This window comes from Rhopalosiphum padi, chromosome 3 (genome assembly GCF_020882245.1).
Source record: "Rhopalosiphum padi isolate XX-2018 chromosome 3, ASM2088224v1, whole genome shotgun sequence".
Taxonomy (NCBI): Eukaryota; Metazoa; Arthropoda; class Insecta; order Hemiptera; family Aphididae; genus Rhopalosiphum; species Rhopalosiphum padi.
In genome coordinates, this window is record NC_083599.1 from 80,691,394 (window position 1) to 80,715,121 (window position 23,728).

Here is a 23,728-nt window from a genome sequence, read left to right on the forward strand (position 1 = left end):
ATACTACAGTGGAAGATAAATCTGAAGGAAAGTTCCGCGCCCTTTTAAAATTTAGAGCAAATGCTGGCGATGAAATTTTAAAAGATCATTTAGAAACTGGGGCAGCAAATGCACAATATACAAGCGCAAAAACGCAGAATAAGCTAATTGAAATTTGTGGTCAAGTAATTGAACAAATAGTGAATAAAATAAACAGGGCGAGCTTTTTTTCCGTAATGGCCGATGAAACTACAGACATAGGGAGACTCGAACAAATGTCATTATGTGTTCGATATATTGATCCTGATAACGAAGTTCCAACAATCCGAGAAGATTTTTTAAACTTTGTTTTTGTCTCGGATTTAAGTGGTTGTGATTTAGTATCAGTTATTTTAGAAAACCTAAAAAACCATGGTATTAATTTAGAGAAAATGGTCGGGCAAGGGTATGACGGCGCTGCAGCAATGAGTGGCCATTTAAATGGCGTTCAAGCCATAGTTAGACGCACGTTTCCAAGAGCTTTATATGTGCATTGTAGTACGCATTCATTAAACTTAGCAATTAGTGATGCATGCAAAATATCGGCTATTAGAAATTGCGTAGGAAGTGTTTCAGTGTTTGCACTTTTTTTCGGGGCTCAGCTCAGCGAACAGAAGTTTTAAAAAAATGTATACAAGCACAAACTATATTGTTGACCAATATTAAAATGACACTTGTAACAATGTGTGAAACAAGATGGGTTTTAAGACATGACTGTATCAAACGATTTAAAGAAATGTTTATTCCAATTGTTAATGCATTAGAACACTTGGAAAAATCAGTGAATAAAGAAACATCAACTACAGCTCATCAAATTTTAAGAGTTATATTAAATGGTGAATTTTTTATTTCTTTAAATGTTTTAGAAAAAATATTTTCACTAACGCTTCCTCTATGTAACCAATTACAAAGCATAAATTCTGATTTAAATGCGGCAATTAATCACATAGAAAATGTTATAGATGTTTTAAATAAAATGCGTTCAAATTCAGATGATGAATTCAACATAATTTTTGAGGAGAGTCATACGACACTTGACGAGTTAGGGTGCGATGTTAGTATACCACGTTGTATAAAAAAACAAAATAATCGAAATAACGTTCCATCAACTTCCCCTCAGGAATATTACAAAAGATCTGTATTTATACCATTTTTAGATCATATGACAACTCATCTTAGCGAACATTTCTTAAATCACAAAGAAGTTATATCTTCCTTAGAAACTTTACTTTCAAATCATATTTCAAATACTTCTAAAGGGCCGTCTGGAGAATGCTTAGATTTATATAGTTCTGTATTACCAGATAGTGGTGCTTTAAAAGAAGAGTTCTTGCTCGAAAACGAAATGGCTGAAAATAGACAAAAATGAAAGACCATCAAATGCATTACAACTTCTTTCTGAATGTAATGGTATATTTTACCAGGTAAATCCAGATGAAGTTGTATCAAAGTTTGCATCAGTATCAAGAATAATGGACTTTATTTTATAGATAACTAATTTATTAATTTTTATTTTATTTTTGACTAAACAAATTTATATGAAATATTAAATTGTTTTTTATTAATCTAGTATATACTTACATTTATTTGAATTATATTGTTCTAAGTATTGAAGTTTAACTTTAAAACTTTAAGGTTAAACTAAACCATCCCCAAAAAGAAATCCTGGGCACGCCCCTGGTCAAAATATTATACCAAGTAAGTACGAAATACCTATAATTTATATACATATTTTTGTTATTATATATTTTTTATAATAGTATAAAAATTATTTATCATAGAATTACAACAAAAATGGATGCCTGGAATATGATTTGTCGTACCATGCTACTATTGCTGCTAACCAATCATATTATTTCCAGTGAAAATCGAGATGCTGCATTTTATAACCTCACTCTTACCACCAATAGTCCAGGATTACAGTACGAGATAATAGGAGAAAGTAAATTATGTAAAAGTAGTTGGACTATTAATACATTTATAGATTTAAAATATCTAATCAATAGCCTTATCGGTGTAAATAACATGTTAAAATCAATCAACTCATTTGCAATTAATAACACATACCAAATAACTCTAAATCAGTTGGAAAAGCGTGTAAAAAAAATTAATACAGATACACAGACTAATAGACAAATGGCTAGGCATAGTAAAAAGGTTAGGCGATCATTTGAATCGGGGGGGTTCGGCATTACAGTGGATGTTCGGCATTGCCGACGCTGATGAAGAAGGTATGATAGTTCGATTAACAAATTAGAGAATGATCAAAAAGATATGATACACATAGTTGAAGACCAAGTTTCTATTTTAAGGAGCACAATAACAAATTTTAATGAAACCATAACAACATTTAATGACAATAAATTATTATTTGATAAAAATATGAAAAAAATTGAAAACACTATTAACACCATGAATATTGAATTAGCAGACGAAAATAAACAAATTATTATTCTAAGATTAATATCCCTGATTGAAAATAATATTAGTGAATTAGATATATTTGTAACGAGGTTGCAAAGAATAATTTCAAACGTTCAAACGAATAAATTGGATGTTTTTATAATTACTCCAGATCAGTTTTTGTCGGAAATAAAACGAATGGAAAATATCCTGCCGGAAAATTTACAATTCCCTATAAAATTTAATGAAGATAATATACAAGAAATATACAAAATATTACACATAGACCTTCACCCAATGAATGATCGACTAATATTTTCAATAATAATTCCATTATGTATCATCGACATTTTCAAATTATATTATATTCTACCGATATATGTTCCAATCAATAAATTAGGACAATTTATACATATGACTGAAAATCCAATGTACTTAATAACAGACGATTTAATGACAAATTATTTTATTTGGTCAAATACCAATAACTGTGTAAAAGTTGCTAACACTTTTGTTTGTGGTTTTAATGAAATCATACACAATAGTGTTACTGATCCCACTTGTGTAACAGAAATATTAAAAAATTCTATAACCAAACCTACCCAATGTGATACTTATATCCCTGAATTTAAAAAAAAGTTATGGTACCCATCATTTTTCAAAAATAATTGGTACTTTGTATGTGAAAAGCCTACTATAATCACGATAATTTGTAATAAACGATCTTTTATTCATAAGCTAACATTAAAAAGTTCTGGTAAATTATTCCTGAAAGCTGGTTGTCTTGCTCAAACGACTCAGGGCGTTATAATAACAGAACAAATATTATAATCGTCATTTGTAACACAACCTTTAGAGTTAAGCCTTTTAAATGATTCGTGCTGTAATATTGCAGTTAATCGACTATATCCAAAACCCATTCATTTAGATGAAATTAAAAATTAAAAATTTGATAAAGTCTTTCGATAAAATAAACGCAAAATTAGATCAACAAGAAAAATTATTAAATTCACTTACATTAGAAAAAACCTAATTTGTATATACAAATAAATATTTGATTACGATAATAGCTGTTATATTATTATACTTAAGTATAAAATTTTGTATAAAAAAAAAATGAGCTTTAGAAAATATAAATTTAGGTTATTATCCAAAGTCCATGATTCAAACATAATAATACACTTTAATAATTTAAAATAAAATTATATTTCATGTAAATTTAAATTTATTCACACTATGTAGGCAAGTATAGTTATATATATTTTTTAAGAATACATATTATATTCTATATATATTTTATTTTTAAGTGTATATCTGTATATTTGTTAAATATAATTTTTAGAAATTTAAATTATGATTTTTGTGTATTAATAATTAATCAATATATTATATTTTTTTAATACGTCTGTTATTTATACGATTAATAATTATGTAATCGATTTTCTTGACTCTTTTTTTGATCAATATCTAGTAACCACTTTTCAAAAATGATTGATGTCATCCACGCTTTTTTATTAAAATCGTAATTTGTTTCAAGTGATTTTATGCCTTTGAAACACCTTGGATTTTTGCTTTTTCCAATAATTAGAAGTTTTTGTTTTTCAATTCCAGTCATATTAGAATACACCATCAAAGTAACTCGCTCTTTACTATGCTTACCTCTGAAACATTTGTCATTTTTAAAAGTTAACGTTTTGTTTGGTAAACATTTAAAAAATAAACCTGTCTCATCAGCGTTAAAAATATCTTTAGGATTGAATTTTTCAATTAATTTTGGTAAAACATTTAATTTCCATGTATCACAGTCATTTTCTTGGACATCAGCACTCTCACCACAAATAACTTTTAACACAACATTATGTCTCGATTTAAATTTATCTAACCTTCCAGAGCTTGCACGAAAATCGATAAAACCAAATTTCTGAGCAAAATAAATTGCTTTTTTTTTTATTAACGAACCTGATATAGGCAGATTGTTATTTCGTATACAAGTCATCCATTTAAGAACAGCGTTGTCAACTTCTTCATAGACACAAATTTTCATTCGTTTTCTATTGCCGAGGAGAGAAGAATTTTTCATTTGAATGGTTACGTTTTCACGGTTTTTCAAAATGGTTGATAGAGAACTTGTTGGAATACTATATTTTGCGGCAATATCTTTTTTTTGAAGTGAAAACTTCTTTAGACACGTTGGGCACCCCGTATAAGAAAGTATTTGCGAGTGAGGAAAAAAGTATGATCTCGCGACACCGCCACAATAAAACAATAAAACAATTCGTGGTACATTATTTCCTAAGCATTACAAAATTTTTAAAAACGAAGTGAAATTTTTCTAGTATATATACACATACACGCTCACACTTAAGTATAACAGTATATACCACAGTATCTATGTACATGTACTCTCGGTGGCGGTGGCGGTGTCGCGATTTCATACTTTTTTCCTCAACCGCAAATGCTTTCTTACGGGGTGCCCAACGTGCCTAAAGAAGTTTTCACTTCTACCGGCAGTCCCCTTTATCAACTTCGTTTAAAATTTAAAATTTATCGGCGATGGATAAACATTTACGTTTTGACATTTTTTTTGTACGGACGAAGAGAAAACGAAATAATGTATACTCGTATACACCAATATTGGAACTGAAGTGTACAACACTAAAATTCATCAGTTTGCCTACCTTCGGTGTCTTATCTTTATCGGGTACATTGTTCATGTACAATTTTAGAACTATGACATTAACTATCAATTTGATAGTGACAACATTTACAAAAACTGGTTTTTATCGAATAATTATTTCGTTATATAGAAACATCAGATTCGTTATTTGGAGATAAATTTACGTGTAATTAACAATGAAGGTCAGGGCCGGTCTTAGGGGTGGGCGAGCTGGGCGACCGCCCAGGGCGCCAATATATTAGGGGCGCCTTCAGAGTTCAGATATTAATTTTTTAATAATAGTTTTTGTAATTCAAGTTATTTATATGAAGATTATACTAAATATAAACATACCTACCTATTAAATATATTATACTTAATATTATTATAAAAATGATTACTTTAAATTTATTTCAGTAATAAAAATTAATTAAAACAGTTTGTTTTTTATTCTGACTTCTGAGTAAAAAATACTTAACCTGGACTAGAGGGCGCATTAATTTTCCTTGCCCAGGGCGCATAGTTCCCTATGACCGGGCCTGATGAAGGTCATAGTTCTTAAAAATATTTCGTTAAACAGAAAATTTCATTAAATGGAAGTTTCACTGTATTTATTTTTATATACATATATTATAATGTAAAAAATAAAGTGTTAAAACATTTAAATTTTGTTTTTTTCTTACATAATTATTTCGATATTATAAAGATTATTTTAATTATTGTTATGTCATGTTTTTATCATTTTAAAATGATAGAAATCGAAAGTGACAATAACTATTATAATATCTATAATATATAGGTATATCTATCTATATCTATATCTATCAACTAATATTACGTTATGATTTTAAGTTTATTTGTTCTTTTGTGTTTGATTATGTTTGCTTATTGTATATGTAACAAAATATGTTTGTACATATTGTGCATGAGAGTCAAATATTTTATAATATTTCAGATTTTAATTGAATCGTATGTATTTAAAATTATTTTTTTAACAAATTTACCTATATATTACCTATACTTATACCTATTAAGACTTACGAGAACAATAATTAAATTATGGGAAAATATAAAACAATATTCATCATTGATATTCCTGTTTTTCCTTTTACATTTTTTCAATTATTAATAATAGGTGAAATTTTTACTGATTTAAATTTTTTATTAAAAATAAAAAAAAGTTTATCAACAATAAATTATTATACAAAAAATATTCTACTTCAATTGAAAATGTAAATATCATATGTTGAAAAACGTAAAAAATACGCTGTAAAGGCTATAATGCTGCCAAGATCAACAGGTAAATTGATTTTTATATGTAGACTTTAAAACAATTGATCATTTCAAAAATATCTTATATATTAAGTATTAAATTTAAAGCACTATGATAAATTAATAACAATATAACACCAATTCTACGCAGCTCGAATGATGATCAAGCAGCACTATACCACAATTTCCTCCCACTCGATGATCACGCTGATGTCATTTCCGAATTTTATCAACTATTGTCGATGTGTATGCATCAAATTGTACAAATAATAAAATCAATGCCATACAACGAATACAAGTTACCGTTGTTTGAATCGTTCTTTATGTCGACCACTCAATATGGTTAAAATGGAGTTGTAGGGAACGTGTAAAATCAGAGCCGTAGCTAGCTCGGCTTGGCGAAACTGGCCTAGGTCAGGGGCTCAACGAAAAAAGAGGCGCCAAATCCAGAATAAAATATACCATATATTATACCAATTATTATTATATTAATTATTAATAATGTCACAGGAAAAATTGACAAATATGAGTATTATATCGAATGAATGTGAATTAGCTTCAAAAATTAATTTTGAAAATGTTATAGATGAATTTGTTACTAAAAAAACACGAAAAATGAAATTTTGAACTGTATAAGAGTACAATTATTTTTTAAATTATTATATAAGGTTATAATAAGTTTAGCAGTGTTTTTTTTTGTTATTAAACATAATTATTATTATAATAGCTAAAAAAAAAAATAAAATAACGAATATATAAATATTTTATATGTGTAAGTACGTGGCTGAGGGGGAGGGGGTAAACAATTTTTACAAGGGCGGAAATATTTTAAATAGCCAGCTGCACAAATGAACAGTATTCTACTGTATCAACGCAAACAATAAAATACATCTAATCTTAGTAATCTTGCATCAATGTTCCATACAACTAATAAAATCGTGTGGTTGGATATTAATTTTATTTATGGAAGTTATTATAAAATTGATTTATTAATTTAAATTTTTAAATTGTTTTTTAATTGGTCACTACGATAATCAAATATGTTTACAAACTGTATAATGTACCTCTTTCATTTTAAATTATTCAAAACCAAAGTAAACAATGTTATTTTAACTATTTCTGTAAACCTATTACGTAAAAACAATTTTATTAAAATATAAAGTACTGATATAGGTAGGTATTATCTGTATTATCTTGTCATAGAATATAATTCAGCAAAATGGTGGTGAGTAAAAATATATTTTTAAATTTATTTCAATATTTTTTATTCTCAATTTAATTGTTATTTTTAATGATTCTAATTTCTAGAGTGCTGTATGTTCTAGTAGGTAAGCAAATAAGTATATATATTGTAGTTAATAGAATCTATGGTAACTTTTTTATGTACGTATAACTACAGAATGATATTCTAGTATTTTTAATAACGCAATGTGTATACTTTTGAATCATTTTATATTGTTTTTTTAACTTTGTATTAAGAGGAGTATCAGTAATAAATTCAACTAAACTAATTCTATTGATATAATTATAACGAAATATTATTCTAAAAGTCAATTCGGTATTTTTCATAATTGACTGCAAATTTAGTTATTTTATTTATTGGAATATGAAACTATTCGGCACAATTAAGATTGAGTACTTTTTATTTAATTGTATCTGTTATTATATTAATACATTATTTCAATAATTTCCATTCTAACGGAAGTAAGAACTCGCGATTAGAGTTGTCATTTCATAAATATCATTAATATCAAGGTTAGATACAAAAGATTAAAATATTGTATTTACTGTTCTCTTGAGTTTAAAAATATGTATACTTAATTATTAAATTAGAGAAACTTCCTATAATCTACTCCTACCTTGCATTGCCTCATTTTAATTAAAGTACTTAGTTTGATTTTTAACTATAACTTATATCTAGGTCTTGTAGGAAGATATGTTATTCTTGTCACTATACATACTATACTTGTTTATCTTGACATATAATTAATGTTAACCATTTATGTTTTCATTCACAGCAATATATAATTCATTCATATTAACAATTAACATTATTTTTTAAGTTGTTTTCTTATTTTCATGATGGTTACACTGGTTCATATATCTAAATCTAAAATTTCAAATCAATCCAGTAGCGTAGCCAGCTTAAGATTATCCTTGAGAGTATCCTTTCCTCTACCATCATCCAAATAATCGTTTTATTTGGGCTGTTCATTATTGTGTTTTAGTAACAGTAGGAAAAATTACAATGCAGAAAGATTTTTTATAGAAAATTAGTATTTGTTATAATAGGTAAGTGCAACGAAACTGAGTAACAACCTAATTTTGTTAAATATACAGAGAAAGATTTCTATTCAATATGTATTCATATTAGATTTTCATAACTTTTTATGGAAATACATGTTTAGTTTACGTATAGCTTTAATATTTTTGTTTCATTAAATTAATACTTAACTATATAATTTTAAAAATGAAATATTATATAAGTTCCTAAACAATAAATAGCTTTTTCATCTACGATAAAATTGTAGATCTTCGAAACTAATGAATAAAGAGCCGGGTAAAGAGTGTTTAAAACTTATCCAAGTTTTCATATTGTCGTGTAGGATATTTATCTTTATTAATTTAATAATAATTAAACAAATGAGCATACAAGTTTGAAGTTATATTTAAAAAACTACGCAATCTATATCAAAACTTTGATAATTCAATACATCTGATAGATATTATGTGAGTTTGTTTGTCTCGTCTAAATTACCTTTTTTAATATTAACTTTAAAAGCATATAATAATTTTTGTAAATGCCAATAACTTTAGTCGTACACTAATAAATACACACAACTAAAATTTTATCATAGCAAGATAAATACATAATATAAATGTCATTGCACTACGTTTTCCAATTTTGACCTTCACTAAGATAAATATTCCAATTTAAAGAATTTTTATATTTTCATTTGATTTATCGACGGTTCAGTTCCATTTCTTCATTACATGTAAAATTCAAAAACCAAATGTAGCTGATATTATATTAGTTCCAGGAATTAATGTTATTTCCTTCCTTTTTTCCCTTGGAAATTCCATCGAAAAACCTTGTATTTTTTTTTTTTAACTTGATTATTTGAGTTATTGTGTTATGATAAAATTTACAACATATTTTGCTTATTTAAAAGAAATTATCAGTCATTTTAAAAGCAGCTTAAAATGTATGTTATTAAACCACTTCCTTTAAAATTGTCCATACAATCAAGTGCTTTGCATACTTATATCGGGAAAGATGATTTTGGGATAACCTTCAATATTGTATTTTGATTTTTTTCGTTAATTTTTAGAATTTCTAAAATTCAAGTTTTCTGGGGCAAAACAACTTGTATTTATCTTATTTTTAAATGTTACTCCACCAACCGATCCATAAGCTATAAGGCTATAGCAAACATTTTAAGAATAGCATAATTTTGAACAAAATGGCTTATTCTTTATTCACCGTATGAATATCATATTTTAAAACTAAATGCGATGGCTAAATTAATGCAGGAGCATTAGAAACCCAATCAGAATGGATGTAGTGAAATTAGAATAGCTCTGAACGTGTGCTACATAATTTGTTCCTCGATCAAAAATAATCTTGTTCTTCTCCGGGTTATCTATTAAATTATGTACACATATTGTAAATATATATATTTTGGACAAAACCATTTTCATTGGCGTTTTTGTAAATAATCAATGTAATTAGAAATGTTGTCCGGAAAACTTATGCAGGACAACAAAAAATGTTAGTGGCAACATATTTAAATGCTAAATTATTATATTGTTTTAATACACGGTGTGCCTAATCTACCTGTTAAGTAGATCCGAATTTTTTCAATCACAATGCTTTTAAAATCAAAAAATGATTTTGCAATTAGCCACTTAAATTTTTTGAACTGTTTAAAATTATAGTTTTATCGAGTGTATGACATACTCCATGTTTATGATAATGTAAAATAAAAATAATTATTATATTAAATCAAATTATATAAAAAATATTTATTTTGTTCGTGATATTCTATCTACATATATTCAATTGAAGTTAAGCCCTAACCTTAGGCCAATTAATATAAGCGGAAAGCTTCTTGGGTAATTATTGGATTGGGATGATATAGTCATCACTCATCAATATTTTTATTTTTATACTCCTAAAACGTTATTAATTTCACCATTTTTATCTTTGTTTGAGATGAAACATTATCATAAAAAAAATGCTAGAAGCCACTTGTGGTATTAAGTACCATAAAAGTCCATACATTTCATTTAATATTGATTTAGAAATATCTATGTCTTTCAATAGCGTCATCCAATATAGTAATTTGTATAAAATCTAAATCCCTGTATGATGCTTGAGAAGGAAAGAGAGCACAAAACTACTATTTTATGTATAATTAAACTATAAAAAAACACACAACTATACTCAAGTCATGAAAAGTATTATTTTCTTTTAAAGTTAATTTCGTTTCAATACAAAACAATTTTCAATGAATAAATAGTTTTTGCCATCTATCTAGTGTGGTTTATAGATCCAGGAACTTGAAAAAATATGCCATTAGCAATCGTTTGATCGAGAAATATAATAGTTAGTACTAGTAGATATTTCCTTATAATCATCTCGAGAATGGTATTGTTGCAATTGATTTATGTAGAATATTGATATTTCTTCTTTTAGGACTTGTATTGATTAAAAAATATAATTATCTTCTAATTTAATATAAAAGTTTTTAACGTTAATATTTGGCCAAGACTTTTGAAAATATTAAAAAATTGGTACATCTAAGGCAGATCATCTTTATTACAAAAGTAATTATCAGTACAACTTCAAATGTATAATGTCCTTATGGTAAATATAGAATATCACACTCTAATTTTTGCTCTAGTAATATATAAGCAAAACATCTATTTTGACAAATACACGAAAAACTGTGAGATATTTTTTTCTAGCAAACTAATGTATTCTCAATAAATTTAGTTAAATTGTTTTTCATATAAAATATTATGTATACAATTATATTTTTTAACATTTGTATGCTTGTTATAGTTTTTGAATAAAATAAAAACTACCCTTTTTAACCATTTATCGAACCTCGCGGGAAAGGGATGATTAATCAAAACCAAATTTTACAAAAAATGACTAATTTATAGTAATAAACAAATTAGGGTGCAATACATGAAAAATTTAAAAGAAGCACCCTAATATTTGATAATAACTTAAATCTCATAGAGTACAACAAAGAAACATCAACGTTAATTTGTATAGTAGATTGTTTTTTCTTTGTACTAGTATATTGTAACATTTTAACAAAAAAATATATGTAATTGTACATACATTGTTTTGAAATGAGTTCAAATTTTCACGGACAATAACCATACATATTTAAAAATTAGATAATATATTTCCTACATGTTTATCCACAGGGTAGAATTCCCAACAACAAAGTTTCATTGGAAGTACGTGATAACATTTTGAATAAATCGATTTATCGAGAATATTATGAGGAAACCGTAGAACGAAAGCAAATGGCACAACACGCGATCGTGACTAAAAATTATTGTTTGGCCAAGAAGAATTACCAAGAGTTTAAGAGACAAACGAGTATGAACGAAGGACGTGAAATATTCGATAATAGTTAAAATTTATATTTTTCAGAACAAATAACAAAAATCAATAGAAAACAAGTCACTGGACCCCAATGGTTCCAGGAATTGTCTGAGCAACAGGTTAGATATATTATTAGACGCTAGATGTCTCTGACACTACAATATACTATTCAAATCGATTTCAAAATTATTCTTAAGATAGGATAGGATTACCAGATTATAATTTCCTGAACCTGGGTCATTTTGAATGGAAACCTATAAATATAAATAAATAATATTTATTTATTTTTTTATAATAAATTATATATGCAAGCAATATTATACAAACACCTATCACCAATTTATATTATTTATGAATTATGGTTTACATTCGTTTGAAATCAAATTTTACAGTTGTCGGTAAAAGAAACAAAATAAAAAAATCTAATAATAAGTATTTGGAATTTTCGGATTCTAGGGTTTCTTCTGTGTAGTTTACTAAATATTTGGCTGATCTATGAACTTATTTTAATAAAGATTTGTTTTTTAAAATTTAGTCGTAGAATTCTTCATAAGATGTATTATTGAAGCTTTGAAGCACGTTTTTATAATAAGAAAATCTTTTACCATTCTTGAATTTGTCCATGTTCTGTTCATGAGCGAAAATACACGTTTCACAGCTGTATTTGAACCCGACAAAACAAAACTAATTTCAACAACTTTTTTTGTTATCACTATAATATGTAAGATGATAATGTGTTTTCCTAATTGAAAAATGGTTTTTCTATTGAGTACAATTTTAAAACCGGGACAAATCACTGTCACGAAACACTTTCTCAGGAAACCGGGACATTTGGTTAAACCGGGACGCCCTATCTTAAAAACACGATACAGAACAATTTCAAATATTGGAAATAAGAAAATGTGTAATTACCGATTAGTACTGTACTACTGTAGTCATCTTTTTCATTATTCAGCTATATTCCGACACGTTTCCTACAAAGCAAAGGTTTGTTTATAGTATCGATGAGAGTTGTGACCTCGGTGGCTCGGTGTATAAATCAGTAATATTAAATGAGTTCCATGAATAGTTTTGAGTTATTAAAATTGAGTACGAAAAATATTTTTTGGTTATTTGAATTTATTTTCTTTATTTGGAATATACAATCTATACCTAGGGGCACAATTTTATTTTTTTATCATTATAATCAAGCCTGGGCAATTTTTTACCGTGTTGATGTCTTAAAATTATATTTTTAAAAGGTATAACAAATAATTGCTTTAAAATAGTATTTTTAAATGAAATAATTTTTTTTTTATATATTGACTAATTAATAATGTTTAAATTTTAAGTCTTAACTGTATTAACTATAAATAATTATAATTTATTATTTTTATTTATTTATAAATTAAAATGATTATGGTATTTATAATATTATGTAAGCGTCTATTCTATAAATTTTTCCGTGGAGTACATCGGGTAGGTTAGAGTGCCTAGATAATAAGAGAGTGGCCAACTCAATTGATAGCAGCCATTTTTCGTCCAAACTATTCCCGCGCTTTATAATTTTGAATTTATGTTGTTCAAAATTTCGGAATCTGAAAATCTTAACATTTGGTTATTTTTTTTTATTTTTTGTAGTTTAATACCTTTTTATACTAATTAGGTATACATAGTTTATGGTCATGATGAATGGCAACTAAATTTTGGTGAAGAGCAAAGATTATTGAAACGCAACACCCGCACCCCTTTTTAAAATGTAATAAACTAATATGTTTTATATTACCTCAGTATATAATTTAATCTGATTTGTCAAATATACGCATAAATTTATATTTATATATTTGCATTATAATAACCATATAATTACATACATTGCATGTGCTATACATAATATAATACTTGATAATTTGTAGACTAATAATTAATTAACTTTAGCCTTAAATTAATAAAATATATTATGTACCTACTTACAGAATAACTATTTGAAACAAATCAATATATTTACATATAAATAAAAATTAATATAATAGACAAGTATATTAATTTCAGTTATTTATATTTCCTAAAAATGAACAACCAATTCCGTAGCTAGCCCACATAGCTTTATTACAAGCCCCCATATCTGAAGTTATTGAGTTAACTCGAAGGCCAATGGCTTCAGCTTTGGAAATTATACTATTTATAATTTGTTTCAATGCACTACCTTTAACTGAATCGCTGGTGAAATAGTATGCCACCGTTTGTTTCCAGCGACTAAATATGCCACCGAGCATAAATACTAAACCATGATTTGCAATACCTTCATGTTCAAGAAGTGTGACATTTCCAATAAATGATTTTGAAGCAACATCATAATTTATACCTTCAGTCAGAAACATTTCATCCAACACTAATACACATTCTTTTTCAAAATTGTTCAAAGAAGCAATTTTTATTGAAAGCATTTCAAATACATCTTCAAGAATTCCACTGGAAATGATATTTTTTGTTATTTGCGGCATATTGTTCTAAGAGATGGTAAAGGGTTATTTTGTACAAGAAGTTCCTCATATCCATTTGATCCACAGGCAAATTTTAAGCGTAATGCTGTTTTGATAGAGGCATTTGACCACTTAAACCCTTTTTTATTTTTAACACTTAGTGATGCTATTTGATTGACGTTTAAAAATGATTTCAAAAATTTAGTAAATGTAATATTTTGTTTGTAATTAATTTTAAGAGTGTGATTATTATTTTGACATAACTTGTGTACTAATTGGCCTTGTTTTGATAATTTTTTTTTTAAATATTAAATTTGTTTTAAAAGATCGTTTTTTTCTAAAGTGTCATCAGGTATAATATTAATGTTTGTATATGTATTATCTATACTTGGTGGTTTATCATAGGAGGGTTCTGATTGTTGTTGGCTTGTCGCATAAGAATGTTCAGTTATATTAGATTTTGTTCGTTTAATCGGACTTGGAGTTGAGTTCTGTAACCTTTTTACTGGAATTTTTCGAATTGGTTTAATTGGTTGATGAGTAAAAATTGTAGGGATAGCAGAAAACTTCAATTTTTTTTTACCATCTACTCTAACCTTTTCCCATTGGCTTTCGTCAAAATGACTCTATAAATAAAAATAGCAATTCAATAATAATAAAAAAATTATAAATTTTAAAATAAAAATATGTAACTGACAACCTTATAATTAATTACAACTTAAAGTTGGTATCTATAATTATAGTATCTAATACCTATCAATATATTTTTACATTTAATTTCATAGTAATTTACATTGATAGTTACTATTTTTAATAAATAAATAAAATTAAATGATAATATTTAACTATAATCTGTTAGTATTTAATTTCCTTTAAGGCCAAAAGATTGTTCATTAATTATTTTTTAGTATAGTAAATAATATTATTATATTTTTATTGTTAGGTATATTGAATAATTAAATGTGTTAAAGACAAATACATTAATTATGTATCATGTCATGATTATAATACTAAACTAATATTTTTAATTGTCTTCTCTTTAAAATAGGTTGAAAATATATATATTTACTTCACAAAGATAGGAATTGTTTGTTGGCTTCCACTTGTCCCTTTTTACTTTTGATGCCCACAAGGCAAGCTTCACCTTATCTTTAGGAAAGACTTTTAATATGAAGCCATTTTCAGATCTATTACAGCAATCATAGGTACAGCATAAAGGCATTCTAAAACAATATTATAAATAATTACATCTAGTTGGTATGCACTAGAAAAATAATATTAATTTTGAACCTAATAGATACTAATTAATAACTTACTTTCAATATGGTTCAATGACACAAATATAAATAATATTTATTATTAAAATATTACAAACTATGTTAGGTTAGAATAAAAATATAACTTGTCTTGCACTATTTGCATAAAAATTTGATTACAAATAAATTAAATTATAATATTATTTATATTATAATGCATATTTCGTATTTTGACTATAATATTATTATAATATTATTAGTAATACTAGCTTCGGGTGTGCCTCACTCTGAGTGTGCCTCGCTTTGAGTGAAACTCGCTGTAAGTGAATACCCTAGGACGGATGGAAGAGCTTGAAAGTGGATAGTTTTCAAAAAAGGAAGACCTACCGCTGATTGGTACTACTGCGAGTCTTCTATCGGGATGAATGATGATAAGGCGGTTGTTGTCGGGAATTGATAAGACGTTCGTGGCGTCGATAATAATATTATTTATTAAATTATTATTATATATGCCTCGATTCCCGGCTTGTGGAACCCGCCTTCGAGATCCTACGGTTGTAGAAGCCGTCTCCGGCGCCTTCGAGGGGGTCGAGTGAAAATCTTTTCAAGGGAAATTCGGTTAGAAATGGTAGTCGGGTGTCTAGAAATCGGGCACACATATATAGTTTGGTTTGGAGGCTTGGCCGGTTCTTTTTTGAATGTATAAAAAATAAATAAGTATGAAAAATGGTTACTAAATGTCTAGCTATCAGTCCTCATTCGATGTAAATCGATACCTGTGCTGGGCAATCCGCCTACGGCGGATTGTTATACCTCCTGACGTCGAAAGTCTGATGTTGTATAGTAGGGGAAAAAGTTTAAGTCGAACGAAGTGTTAACGTCTTATCTACGTCCTATTTACTGCGTCGAATTGCAGACTATGTGGGCGCAAATTATGAAATCTGAATTTTTTATTTGCTAAAAATTGAATATACTTTAAGTGTTACCAAACCCCTCAGGTAGGCAATCCGACTGCGTCGGATCGCGGACGATGTGAGTATAATGAGTCATTATAAGTGAAATAATCCACAATACATTTATTACATCAGGTTGTAATTAAATATTAGTGTGCATGTTGCATGTTGTGCATGATGTATATGACTTTAATAAATACATTATAGCACAGTCTCTTAAAATATTTTCTAAGTATTCCATACGTACACACTACACATATTGTGTTTACATAATATTATATAATATATACTATAAATAATATAATATAACATACTCAGTGGTAGTTAATAAGTACTATTACAAAAAACATAATAACAAAGCTGATACCAAAACATGTATATTTAACACTTGCAATATTCAAAAAAAAAAAAATTAGTACATAAATATTGAAATACTGCTTTTTATTAGTAGAGTAATAAAAAAATATACCGACGTTGCCAGCAAAATCATATAAAAATAAAAAAAACATTGGAAAAAAATGCAAAAAATGATTCGCAGTGTTAATTAAAGCGCCGCCGGGAATGTCGCCGGAGCGGGATTCGAACTTGTTACACCTGCCTAAAATCCTATCCCATCTTAACGCCTAATCTTATCGACTACTGTTTGAGTTGAGTATCGACGGAAAATCTCGAGCACCTAAACCGTTTCGAAACCGTCACCGAATTCGCGTTGTACGTCGTTTTACTAGTTTAATTCGTATTTCATTACACACACACACACAGACATTCTCGTTAATTTTTTTTTGAATATATTTGTAATCGATATCCGTTTTATGCGTATTTTATTTATATTTATTATTATTATGTATATAATATATATATATATATATGTATTGAACGACTTTTGTCTCACGCCCAATCGCTCGTCACGATTACACGATAGAATTTTGGTACGCATAATAAAAGCGTATACTACACGAATACGGAAAAACTCGGAAAAAGCTAGAAAATCTGTAGAAAATCGTGTAATAGTAATAATCGTAAAATGTGTAATAACAACTATATAAATTATATGTATCCATGTATACAACCGTATCCGTTGAATTATTTTAAATCTTAAAACAAATAATTACAATATTTTATTATTCCCAAAATACACTCAGGTCAAGTTCTGTTTTGGTTAGAAAAACCTATATATATATATATATTTAATATAAAAGAATAATAACATTTACAAATTGAAATTAAAGTAACATACTTATATTGTAAAAGAACAATTATAATATATAATTTTTAAAATAATAAATAAAATAACATTGGAAAAAAAGTGAAAAAAAATGCAAAAAAATGATTTCGCAGTGTCATCAAAGCGCCGGAGCGGGATTCGATCTCGTACACCTGCCTAAATCCTATCCTATCCTAACGCCTAATCCTATCGACTACAGTTCATAAGCCTCCAAAACAAAATTGTTAAATACCATTAAATTCATAGTGGCCGAGCAACCTGGTCTGAACCCATACCGCTCGTCGATTAGAATTGAGTTAACAGAAAATTGAATATTTCTCAATTCTAGTAGTTCAAAAAGTTTGGATATGTGGCTCAAAATCGAAACGGGTTTATAATTTTTGACATCGTTTTTATCACCCGATTTAAATATAGGAATGACAGAGCTAATCTTAAGGATAGATGGAAAAACTCCACAATCAATGGAAGTTTAAAAAGTAGCCACAGTGGAAAACATAGTGAAAATTTAATATTGTACAAGAAAATATCTGGTAAGCCATCTGGGCCTACTGACTTAACATTTTTTAGAGCATCTAGGCCATCATCAATATCATCGAAATGAATGAGCAAGTGCTAGGCAGGTCATGGCACAGGAATGGAGATGAAGAATCATTAGATAATGGTGGAACATAGACTGTATTAAAGTAAAGGGAAAATAAATTCGAAACGGATTTATTGCCCGAACTTTTCAAGTTCTCAAAATGCACAGTGTGGGGAATCTCATTGTTTGACTTATGAACGCGAACAAAATCCAAAACGACCTAGGATTAGATTTTAGCATAGACTCAGTACGAGACATGAAGATAGTATGGCATTTTCTATACTTAGCCTTGTAAGAAGCTCGAAGTGTAGAGCATTCTGCTTAGTCAAGGGGGCAGTGTGAAGTTTTAAACTTCGCATGCGCCCGTTTCTTACTAAAAACAATATGTTTAAGATTACTAGAAAACCATTTCGGAAATATAAAAGGTACATAAAACCTTTCTGGAACAAAGTTTAAAATGCTAAAGTGCAAGGCATTAGCTGTCTTATCGACATCTAGAGACATTATGGTCTCCAACCAATTAAATGAATCTAAGAATTTACAAATTTCTACATAGGGAGCACGGCGGAAGTCGAAATAATTATGGGAACGATCTAATAAAGGGGAGACATTATCCAACTTTACCATAATATCAAGAGCCGGATGGTATGGATCGCAAGGCACCGCTGAGATTTCAGCTTTTATGGCATAGACTCTTTTGTCGTTAGAAAGCACTAGGTCCAAGATACCACCAAAAGAGTTTTGAATATCATTGTGCTGGAAAAAGTTATAAAACGCAAATGCTTCAGGGATACATTGTATTCTAGGATTCGAAATAGAGTTGTATAATAAACCAAAACCGTCATTGGACCATATTACATCTGGCAAATTAAAGTCACGGCAAAATATGAAAACACAATCTGGGTGAAGGAGAAGAACGAATTGCACAGCGGACATAAAAGCCTCGTGTGCCGAAATCAGGCAAATAGGAGGAAAGTAAACAAAGCGCATTACATATTTGATATTATTAAAACTAAATTTAACAAAAACATTTCCCCTTACATGCGTGTTATATTTTGTAATTGTTATATTTATTATTTTGCAATCAATTTGTTATGATTTGTTAAACAAAAATTATTATTTTTCGATATTATATTTTTGTCAATGTAAAATCTTCCCTATTGATCTTTTCAAAATTAATCTACAATTTAATATAAGAATATAACTTGTGATGTTCCAGAATTTTAGGACTCTGATAAAATATTATACATTTACAGAATGCGGATTCTCAAACAGATTATCACCAGTTAATCTGTTCAAAAATTATATTATTACTGGTATCCGCGCGCGCATAATTATTATCACGTAGGCAATAGCATTATTATATAACAATTTCCCTTCGACTAATACAGCAGTGTTCATGCTCTCGACATACAGCCGCTGGCGGCTGCCGCCGTTTTTCCCCGTCGTCGTCAAATCAGGTGTCGTACGCAGTGCATTCCGTTAATCCCATTATAATGTACAATTTAATAACGGCGACATTGACCTACCCCACTACCAAGTGTCCAAGTCAAAGCTCCGTCAACAACCATCGGCCAAGCACCGCATCTCAATACAAATCACTCTTTTCATAACTACTGAATCAGTCTAAAGTACTGGCCCGGTTTACGTCTCCTAGCACTCATCACATTCTCAACACACCCTCCACCTCGTGATATCCTACAGCGTTCGATTTATTGTAAAGGTTCCTGTTAACTCTCAACATCAGAATGATGGGCTAACAAGATCTGTGGGCCGCTGGTGACCGAATCAACCACTTCACGGAGTCAACATCGTCAGAATTAAGAATTCAGTCATTTGTCACACTGGGCAATATAATTTCCCCCTATGTTCCCCGTTTTAAAGTGCGATATGAAGACGTCACAAGACGCGGGACCCTCCTCTTACCATTTTTCCATATATTTCCAGCTGTCGCAAGCCTCATGGCCCTCGTGGCTGATTTATTATTATTAATGTAAAAAAAAGGACAATAACTTATTATTTGCGCAGTAATAACTGTGCATGTTATCATTTTCACATTGGCGTAACGTTCTATATCGTTTCTCGGAGGCACATTCTGATACAGCGATAGTTATCAGGTACTATCCGTCGGTTACTGATTACGGCTGTTATGCTTCCCATATCATAAATGTCATTATCATTCTCATCAGTTTTCGGTTATGTTTAAATGTTTTTCTTAAATTAAAGCCTAAAGTTCTTTACGTCAGTGCTACGGAAAGTATCATTATATCAAATTTTCTCCGTTTTCGTAGGTGGCACTGAGGCATTGTTTCATACTCCATCTCATATTTAAATTTAAGGCACCGTGCCTACACCACATTTTGTTCTCGTTCACTTTTGCATTGTGCTGTCAATCCAACATCATATATTATACATTTTTTCTCGTCTCATTAATTTCTCAAATTCACAATATCATTTTTCCGTTGTTACCAAATTCTAAAATCTCTTACATTTACTTAACTATACAGTTCACTACAACCACTCTAATACATTCCTTATATCATAATATCCTCGCTCAAGGCAGTGCCGCCTATTGTGCAGCAGCTAATAGGCGCTAACACTTATGATTCAAAAGATACATATATACACCGCCGGTAACCCTGTGAGGGTCGGTTACATTTTATAAACTGATCGCCTCTTGTGAACCGAGATTCATATTATGACAAAAAGATATAAAAAACAAATAAACATAACAACACCAAAAACTTGCGACACGCTATATATCCTAACTGTATTTCCCAAATTATTATTTCACTCCCAGCCATGTTGCCATGCGTTCTTATTATTATTCACTATCTTGTGATGTTTTAATTATTATTCAAAATTATGCACCTGCCATGTGCCCAAAACGTATTCATTGTCAATACAAAAAGACTTATTATTTTTATGTAAATTATTATTCACATAATATGGTTCCTAAAAAATTATTATTATTTCAATGTACAACTGTTATTGATTCAATGTGCTAAAATCATTATTTTATAATCATGTCCAATACATATCATGATAATAGAGTCTATATTCTTTAATAATCCTGATTACCATTTTATTATAACTGGTGATTTTAACTTAAACAGCTTCGATTGGTCTATTGAATCAAGTTTTCAAGGTAATGTCCCTGGAAATATATTATTTAATTCTTTTGTAAATCTTTTAAATTTAAAACAATGTAATTCTATTAAAAACTCTTTAGGTCGTACTCTTGATTGTATATTTCTTAGTTCTGAGGTTGAGCTTACTTCTATTGTCCATTCCACCGAATCCCTTGTACCTATAATTGATGATTATCATCCTCCTTTAGAATCTCTATATATAAAGGAAAATGTACTTTACCAATAATCAACGCAGAGCCGAACCTATTTGAGTTATCGACTTGAAATTTCGAGGATAGATTTTTATAATAATTTCATCGTGCACTAAGAAAGGATTTATCAAAATTTTGATTTTAATGGGTTGAAATCGGTAAAAATAATTTTTACATGTGTATATCTATATTAATCGTCTGTCTTGGTCTGCGGCCGTCCGGTTAAAGTTGGGCTGTAGACATTTTTTATACTTAAACCCGGCAACGACGGGTAATTCAGCTATTATATATAAAATTTACTGATCCCTGGTAGATTACTATCTACTTACCTATATAATAATATTATTAATATCTATACCAATATTTTTTATTTAATAGGTAATTTTATTAATTTATATTTTATATGATTTATTGATTTTGTTTAATTAATTGTTGAGTATAAACAATCAGTGGCGTAATTGTAAGTGCCCCTCTTGCCCCCCCTGACAATTTTTGAAAGCTAAAGGTATATATTTTAACCGTGGGCGAGGGGTGTCAGGGTTTTGATAATAATAAATATATTACATTCATTATACATTGCCCCCCCTAGATTTTTTCCCAGTTACGCCACTGTAAACAATAATAAACATAATAAAGAGGTAATATAATTGAGCTATTCGGTGTCTTACGCCTCAGAACAATTCATATCTACACGCTGATAAAATATACACACGAAAAAATGTCCGGTTGCAAGCACGAAACCATAAAGTAAGACCCTCGGGCCGCTGCGCCGTCTGTACTATATTCCCGTTATCGGCCGACTGCTATAGTTCTTATTATATTATGAATATAATATATAGATATACAAATTACACGTACAAATTTATTTTTACCGATTTCAACCCTTTAAAATCAAAATTTTGAAAAATCCTTTCTTTGTGCTCGGTGAAATTATAATATTATTCTATTCTCAAAATTTAAATTCGATAACTTAAATAGGTTCGGCTCTACATTGATTATTATAAAGTACACTTTTCTTTATATACAGTGAAACCTCCCTTAACGGACACCTCTAAATAGCGGACACCTCCAAATAGTGGACGTTTTTTCGGGGACGGGGACATTTTCACTATTTATGTATAGGAAAACCTCTAAATACAGGACACTCTAAATAACGGACACTTTTATGACATTGCTGTTAATAATTTTTATCTTAAATTAAGAATTATTTTGGAATATCTGAATAAAAACCTCAATTATTAAGTTATCTTGTTTGTACATTATTATACTGTATATGGAAATCTTATCTTATCCGTTCAGTCATTGAAATATTATCGTGTCAACGAAATATTGTAACTAATGCATTGTCCTATGTGCGTTTAGTTGTGTTTGTGATGCCAATATACAAACTTTATTGTAGTGCGCTATGGCCAGCAAAAGAAAACGATTAACTCTAAAAGAAAAAATAGAAATTCTGGAATTTCGAACATCAAATACAAATATGGGCGTTCATGCATTAGCAGACAAATTTAGTGTTAGTAAAACACAAATTGCGGATATTATTATCTGGATTTAGGCACCGTGATAACAACGTTACAGACGTTGATGATCTACTTACAATAATAGAAGAACTTGGCAATCTTATTAAGGTAATTGACAATAAAATTACGGAAAATGACTACATAACACTAGACGATTGCGTAGAGACTTACGACACCGATATCGAAAATCCATCTGATAGTATGACCATGTCCATGTCTACACAAAACGAAGAAGAAAGTGATGAAGAAAATGATGGGACCGAAGATCAAGAAATTCACAAATAAAAAGTCTACGAGAGGCATTACTAGCAGTAAAAGGCATACGTAAATATATTTCTTCTATCGAGGTACAAAATAGTTCATTGTACTCAAACACAGTCCAATTAGAAAATGCCTTAACATGCGAAATAA

The 23,728-nt window shown here is 28.8% G+C and overlaps 1 protein-coding gene and 1 pseudogene across 1 annotated transcript in view; both read left to right on the top strand.

Moving 5' to 3' along the window:
* The first annotated feature begins 1,805 nt into the window (after positions 1–1,805).
* On the top strand, positions 1,806–3,595 carry LOC132926099 (uncharacterized; annotated as a pseudogene).
* A 3,973-nt stretch (positions 3,596–7,568) lies between these two features.
* LOC132926100 (uncharacterized) overlaps positions 7,569–23,728 on the top strand; it is a 63,156-nt gene continuing 46,996 nt past the window's right edge. The window contains exons 1-3 of the mRNA XM_060990441.1: positions 7,569–7,574; positions 11,795–11,972; positions 12,027–12,097. Coding sequence (XP_060846424.1) covers positions 7,569–7,574; positions 11,795–11,972; positions 12,027–12,097 — 255 coding nt within the window. The remainder of the gene's footprint in view (positions 7,575–11,794; positions 11,973–12,026; positions 12,098–23,728) is intronic.